This window comes from Montipora capricornis, chromosome 12, assembly GCF_036669925.1.
Source record: "Montipora capricornis isolate CH-2021 chromosome 12, ASM3666992v2, whole genome shotgun sequence".
Classification (NCBI taxonomy): Eukaryota; Metazoa; Cnidaria; class Anthozoa; order Scleractinia; family Acroporidae; genus Montipora; species Montipora capricornis.
The window spans coordinates 16,676,840-16,684,339 of NC_090894.1; the positions used below are offsets into that span (position 1 = coordinate 16,676,840).

At 37.6% G+C, this 7,500-nt stretch overlaps 2 protein-coding genes across 2 annotated transcripts in view; one reads left to right on the top strand and one right to left on the bottom strand.

Annotated features, from left to right (window-relative positions):
• LOC138026331 (DNA repair protein RAD51 homolog A-like) overlaps window positions 1-3,118 on the bottom strand; it is a 4,268-nt gene extending 1,150 nt beyond the window's left edge. The window contains exons 1-7 of the mRNA XM_068873635.1: window positions 2,768-3,118; window positions 2,127-2,382; window positions 1,897-1,988; window positions 1,320-1,414; window positions 824-937; window positions 294-423; window positions 1-64 (exon numbers count right to left, since the gene is read on the bottom strand). The exon at window positions 1-64 is cut by the window's left edge and continues 58 nt beyond it. Of these exons, the coding sequence (XP_068729736.1) occupies window positions 1-64; window positions 294-423; window positions 824-937; window positions 1,320-1,414; window positions 1,897-1,988; window positions 2,127-2,382; window positions 2,768-2,857 (841 nt within the window). The 5' untranslated portion in view covers window positions 2,858-3,118. The remainder of the gene's footprint in view (window positions 65-293; window positions 424-823; window positions 938-1,319; window positions 1,415-1,896; window positions 1,989-2,126; window positions 2,383-2,767) is intronic.
• Window positions 3,119-3,311: 193 nt separating this feature from the next.
• Window positions 3,312-7,500, top strand: part of LOC138026323 (vacuolar protein sorting-associated protein 54-like) — a 29,649-nt gene continuing 25,460 nt past the window's right edge. Inside the window, exons 1-4 of the mRNA XM_068873621.1 lie at window positions 3,312-3,817; window positions 4,269-4,549; window positions 5,012-5,126; window positions 6,497-6,534. Coding sequence (XP_068729722.1) covers window positions 3,568-3,817; window positions 4,269-4,549; window positions 5,012-5,126; window positions 6,497-6,534 — 684 coding nt within the window. The 5' untranslated portion in view covers window positions 3,312-3,567. The remainder of the gene's footprint in view (window positions 3,818-4,268; window positions 4,550-5,011; window positions 5,127-6,496; window positions 6,535-7,500) is intronic.

Below are 7,500 nucleotides of genomic sequence, written 5' to 3' on the forward strand. Positions count from 1 at the left end.
GGAACATGGATGCCCCATCTACCTGAGCCACGACTTGATTTGTTATGATCACTGCCACACCAAACTGAATTTAAAAATGATATATGATGATAACAAAATATTTAACAATAATTATTATCATATGAGGGCACGCTGGATATGAGGTGATAGATTACTATAGTAATTTAAATCTATAGTAAGATAACTACATGTATGTGCAAAAGAACATAATTTACAACTCCTTAATTTGGTGTTATTAATTTAGTTTCTTAAATGATGTGGTGCAACACAAAGTCTTCACTCTGTGCTCTTACCTCATCAGCGAGCTTCAGTAGTGTCCTTAGAAACCGTGCTAAGTGCATTTGACGTGCTGAGAGTTCTCCTCTTCCAGAGTAATCTGTGCGATACAATGCTGTTGCACTGTCAACGATCATCAGGGCATATCTGACATTATGGAAGATTACAAAATACTTAATTCTGTGTTTTATACAATGCAGAAAAAAAAATAAGCTGCAGGATTGAGCATTGTATAAAGTAATTGCCTTACACACTGTAGGCATAAAAAAATGTGTTGAGCTTTTTGGTCCTATACTTTACTTTATAGCGAACAACATTGTTGAGTTGAGCTACAGTCTCAGTCACAAAGGTTGTAACACAGTGTGTTTATGGGTTCGAGTGCAGAAACCAACCAGTTAATGCAACATTGAAGGGAGAGAGAAGGAGGGGTACGTTATTAATAGCTTGGATGTGATTTACGTGCTGTAATAGCGAAGTGTCACAACTATTTATAACTCCTCATCTCAATTCTATATTTTGTCAAGTAACTGTAAAGTAAGTGCTATACCTTGATTCAGCCATCATAGCAGATGCAAGCAGCAGGAGTTGTGACTGATGGTCAGAATTATAGGCCCTGGCATATGCAACATTGTCAAGCACTTCTTGCCCTGATAATCCATATCTGAAACCAATACAATAAAAAGTTTGTTGCAAAAAAGTACAGCATGGTGATAGTGATTTCTCAAATAGAATATACTTCTCAATTTTGTGCACAATCCCAGGCCCTTCATTTTGATTCTCGGAAGATTATAGGCCACTCTTTGAAGAAAGCTATGTGTATGTCAGACAAATGGAGAATTGCCCAAGGCATATCTTTAAAGTGTGAAAAGTCATTGGGCAAGTCACTGACTGTAGGAACCAAAGAAATTGACCAACAAAATATGTACACTGTTTTGCTTAGCTGAAAACCCTGATAATAATTTATGGAATGATACCTTGCAGACTGACGGATACTAGTGATGAAATCTAAGGTAAGAACAGGTGAGAGGTCAATTATACGGTACCTTTCGGCAACAGCCAGCAGTCTCTCTGGTCTAAATGTGCCTTCTGTGTCAATGTATAAACACTTCCCTTCAGCTCCACCGTGATCAATGGGAAGCTACAAGTAAACAGACCACTTCAGTATATAAGTTACAGAGTTGCATCTCAGTATGTTGTATTGGCAGTATTAAGGGATGGCCAGTTGCAAGTCAAACCTATTTGACAAGCATACAAATCTGCCGCCTAGCATTTGTTATTTCTTAGAACTGCTAAATTAAAGATCCTTTAACTTTTCTTAGCTTTGAGTGAAATTAAAGCATACCTCACTTAGTCATCAACATTGATTCTGCCATGAGAATTTGTTAGATGTTGGCATTTTGCTTGTGTAACAAGGATTGGGACATACATGACCCCAAGAGACCTCTGCAACAGCTGCACAATTGTACAGAGAGCTGATCACACTCTATAAGGAAACTTACTATAATTTTTTTTTGTCAGCCTCCTACTGAAAAAGTAGTTGCACTCCTTTCCTGTACCCTCTTTTACTGCATGTAAAAAAACAAAGTCAAGTCTTCTTAACCAATATACATGTAAATGTACCTGGCATGTAACTGCCATTGTGTGACAGAGCTGTGTTTTTCCGGTACGAAACTCCCCAAATATCTCTGTTATGCTCCCTGTTTCAACCCCACCTATCAATACGAAAAACAAGTCAAACCAAAGAAGGCAATTTGAATGTTTGTGGAGATTAAAATGATCAAAATGCGTACATATACATAAAATACTTCATGAGAGCTCTTTTGTATAAAGTCCTCATCTAGGCTTCTTACCTTGCATAAGTTTATCTAACTCTTTTGAGCCTGTGGTTATCATGACCAGTTCTGATCGCCGCATGTGAAATTCCGTGGCTGTTGTAAAACCCATAGGTACCAGTTTGGACGCTTCATTGAGTATCTTGTCAGCTTTTGCTTCACTGATTCCCTTGATGGCAAGCAGAGCTTTCTTTGGTGTATAAGCAATGGATTCTACTGTATGGAAACCTGCTTCTTGTAGCTTTTTAACATCGTTTGCACTTATCCCATGGTCCTAAAGAAGAGCAAAATTTATTTACTTTTTATAGAGAAAAAAACATCGCACCATTCTCTGAGGGGGAGTCTATTTTGGTGGATGGAAAACTCTTATACACTGTGCCCTTATAAGTTTTGATAGGTAGCTGACAACTTTATCGACACCGCATGGGGTAAAAAGCGACTTAGATCGTGTATATAAACACTTCTCAGCAAGTTTAAATTAAAACTTCAAATTTCTTTCTTCTTTGAACAGCTAATACAACTTGATACTTCAATGTATCAGCATTTGCGGCTAAATAGGTCAAATCAATAGGCGAAAACTCCAACTAAGGGGTAAAGGCTTCTTTATTCCCAATGCACGAACTAAGAAGGAGATGAAAAATTATTCTATCATGATTTACCTCCAGTTTGCTGATGAGCAGTGGCCCTGCACTTTCCTCCATCGACGCGTCATGCTCATCTTGTTGTTCTTGCCCTCTTTCACGTTGCATATTTCAACACCCAAAAATTTACTCGCAAAGAAACAATGAAAGCAATGATCCACACTCAAGGACTATTGAAAAGCCTTTCCTTTCCGCTCAAAGCAAGCAAACGCAATATTCTCGTAGGAAACCTTTTATGTCATGAGCCAAACAAAATTTGAAATAAAGCGGGAAGACTAAATTGTTCATGTACGGGAAACAAATTGTCTTTCACGGTGTGGTCATGTGACTCAATTATTTAAGTTTGTCCATAGTTGTCCGATGAAGAATTCTAAAAACTTCTCAGGTTCCTTTATAATTCCATTCCAAAAAATGAACTACCGTTATTTAATGAAGGGTCTATGAGGGATGATTATAAATTTAAATGAGATTCGATCATTTCCGAACATTGCACGATTGCTAACGACACAAACCGAATGCTCAAGATGACGTACCTGTATATCCTAATGAAGTAAGGAAAAGGGTGGTTGCTAAGTCAGCTTGCTGCTACTCACTTGTTGGAAGTGTGTTGTTGCGAAGATGGTTGTGTTCGACATTCTTATGAGATAACAGAAAGGAAAATGATTAAGTTGAAGATGGTGGCGTTTACTTTTAAGGATCAAAATTCAGTTAACGTACTGTAATGGAAGTGAAGCAACATCGAGATATTATTTATTAAAATTGATACTTGGAATCAAGTCGACGGACATCCATCCCTACTGTGGTTTTTCTTGCTGATTATGCTGCGATTACTGGACCCAAATGAGGCAAAACCGTGGCAGAGTTGTGCAATTTGCAGTGACAAGATATTTTTCCGAACTCCAAGAGAGTTCAGCGTTCATTTACGACAAGTGCATTGTACGAAAGAGGGAGGATCCTTCGTTTGCCGATATGGTAAAAATGGCGTTTGTCCTTCTCTACCCGTCGAGGGAGTAAGCGATAAGGATTACGAAGCACACGTTAGGAAAAACCACACCAAGCTGGAAGAAGGTTAGCTTGATTGCTTTCAGAGTTAGAGACATCAGCGTCTGCTATGTGATATCTTTTATTTTGGCTTTGCCTTTTTCGAGTAACATAAGCTTGTATAAGCTTTAATAATTCGTGATTTTCGTCAGCGTAATTAATGATACGAAAAACCTCAGGCCATCCAGTGCGATCAGTTAAAGGAAAATAAAGATAACAGTGTCTCAAGCTTTTGAGGTCGAGCATTAGGGCTTTGTTACTTGGAAAGACTGCAAATCGAATTAAATCCCATTAAGGGAAATCAAGGTTTTAATAATTATTTTTAGTCCTTTCAGGTGTAATAACACTATTAATTCCAAAATGTTGGAAATTGTACAATATAGTGAAGTACACATAAATTGGAAAAAATGAACGATGTTCCACACATCTTTAGCATTTGCATCTAGGCTTCTCTCCTTTTTTTTCCCTCTTTATCCAGCAAAATCAGCTGAAAGTATCAAGACTTCTGCTGACGACACTCTCTATGTGCGACCAAGGTTGCCTCCTATCTCCTTCCCAAATGCAAGCTCATTCACAGTGTACTCATCTACACAGAACCTTCCAGCAATCTTAAATGACCCTCGATTGCTAAAACGACAGACAGACTTCTTCACAAAGACATGGGGAGAGGATTTTGTGCAACAAGAAGTTCCACCATTAACACTTCTGCCTAAGATCCCAAGGATTTACTTTGATGATTACCTAAAGAAAACTGAAATTGTGAGTTACTGTACTGATGTTTATACTTAATCTCCTAACCTCTATCCACTAAACTGAACATTTTTTGGAGCTCTTATCTTATACATAAACTACCATTTACTGGTATGCAAACTGTCTTTTAAATTCTAGCTTAATATTAATAAATATAAAACAAGACCTTTTGTTGTCATCTTGACGACATCATTAAGAAAGGAGTGTAAATGTTGGCTGTTCAAATTGCAGATAAATCTAAAGGGCACTCTACCTCACCAAGTCAAACACTAAGACTCAAAGCCCAAGTATGTTTGTTGTCTTTTGACTTTGTACCATAGCTCCGTACCATGCATTTTGATCATCTTGCATGATTCCTTTCAGACTGACGTGATGATGACAAAATATGGTCTTGAATTTGAACTATTTGTATTAAATATTCTTACTTCAGTCAAATTTATCGTCTCCTCGTAACTTGATTTGGTATTGCAGAGGATTAAAGTTCACCAAAAACTTAAGCGGCATTCCCTTGGAGGCAACTCAACAGCAGTTCCTGGTGACACTGGCTTCACAGCGGCAGCTTTGGCTGCTGCTAAAAGACAAACAGGTAGTAAGAAATGTGTGTACATATGTACTTTTTTTCATTGGTCTTGAGTACAAATTGTGCTGCTTAGCATACTACCTGGTTAGCTGTCACTTTCCCAGTTGCGAAGGTGCCAGATATGCACACAGATGTCATGTTTCTCATTAGAATTTTTAACAGTCGTTGCTACGCTATTTCCAGCCGTAACACTGCAACTGATTGACAAACTGATCTACTTGAAGGGAACAATTTTAAAGCAGTAACACTTACAAGTGACAACCAGTGACAGGTGTTACTGGTTATGGGCTCATTTGGGAACTCTGGATATTGAAGGCCTGTTATGACCACTGCAACCTTCTCAAAACCAGCCGGTCGACGGCTCAATGGGCCGCCTCCTCAGAAAGCTTGACCGTCTCCAAGCCAAGCCTAAAAGTGGAGCTCCCAGGTTATTTATTCTTACAATAAGTTTACCTGGCTTGAGCCTGTGATCCAATCGAAAACCAGTACCTGGTCAGCAGTCAACTTAAAAGAAAAAACATCTGACCTCGATGAGCTCTAAACTCGAGCCTGCAAAATGATCTAGTGATACTGGTCGGCGGATTCTTTGTTTTGACAGTTGTCAATAATTAGTGACCATAACATGGATGTCTAATATCAAAGATGTATGCTTTAAACTGGCTGTTGTGGCCGCTATGTTGGGCACAAGTATACAAGTATTGATGATGATGACGATGATGATTATTATTATTACAATGTTATTAATTATTGGGAGACTTTGTTGTATGCACCCTCGAGCAGTACTGATAGCCATGATTATCATGAGAAAAGCAACTGATAGTTTACTATGAGTATGCGGTGCTCCAGCTGTCGACCCTTTAGGCTGCCAGAGCTAAACTATAATAATATTGTGGCATTGGCTAATTTTACCATGTAATGTTGGTCATTTTCAAAACAGTGTTTCTTCCTGGTACCTGCAGTTGTCAAACTGTTTGTGTAACAGGGTTCGTGCTACTCCTTGAAGTCCTTGAAAAGCCCTGGAATTTAATGGTGAAAATTGTTGAGATTGCGTCATGCTTAGTTAAAGAGACGTTTAAAAAATTGAGCCCAAAATTGACTATTAGGGAAACATTAAAACCAAAAATTAAAATGCCCATGCGTGCGCTTAACTTCCAGGATGTGGTAAGGAATATCAAGGTAAGCTTTTTCAGCAAAGAAAACACTGAAGCACTATGTATGGCATAGAAATCTTCTTGAAAACTCCTTGAAAACTCAGTTCCTGGTTATTGAAAACTCCTTGAATACTCCTGGAATTTTACAGAAAAAGTCTGGCACGAACCCTGTGTAATTTGAATTCTTATTTATAATATGGCTATGGTGTCGTTTTGCATTGGCAGTTGATAAAGTTGCAGCAGATGTTAGCTTTATACCAAAGGTTGGTGGAACACATAATTTTTTAAACTGTCCTCATTGGTGGCAACAGGATTAAAACACAGAGACAAAAAGATAAAAATGCAGCCACTTTTTTCTACCCCCTCCTTTTTTGTGTACAAAGCTTAAGTTGTGCCAAATAATTTGCAGAAATCAAGCACTGAAATGTGTTATGCAAGATAGGATTTGCCACAGACGATAACTGTTCCTTTTGTAAGTCTCATCCTGAAACCCTCAGCCACTTCTTTTTCGACTGTTTATACTCGCACACTTTTTGGAAAGAGTTTGAATTTTATTTTCATTCTATCTCAAAAGAACATGTTTCCCTTACTTTAAAAGATGTCATAATAGGCATTGTAGATTCAAAACGCCCGTTGCTAAACTATTTGTTACTGATAGCTAAGTTATACCTGTGGGACTGCAGAAGGACAAGCATGTTACCAGAAATAATTGGCCTAAAGCATAAGATTAAAAATAAGTTTGAAATTGAAAAATACGTTAATATTAAAAATAATACCTTAGATAAATTTAAACGTAAATGGACAATTAACTGTAATTTGTTGCTTAATATATAATATTTCTTTCTTGTAGGAATCATATTGTGTCATGGTTTAGGAAGTCATTGTAACTTGATTAGTAGGATTGTAATGTGATTAGGTATTGTGTAAGTAAAAGAAAAAAAAAAAAGAAAAAGCACTGAAATGTGGGAGTTGCCGTTTTAAGGAGGCTCAAACCAGTCTAACACTTTCAAGAAATTGTATTATTTGGAAGGATTGAATCTACCCAACCGTTTCACTTAACGGCAATGTTATGATACTATGTATGAAACATCAATAAGCTCTTAACAAGACGAACTCGTCAATGTCACGCAATAGGTTACCGTGCCAACAAAAGAACCATCTAACGCGGCTTCAGAGAATTTTTTAAACTTTGCAGAGAGTTTTATCTAATCACCTTTCAGCAATAAAAA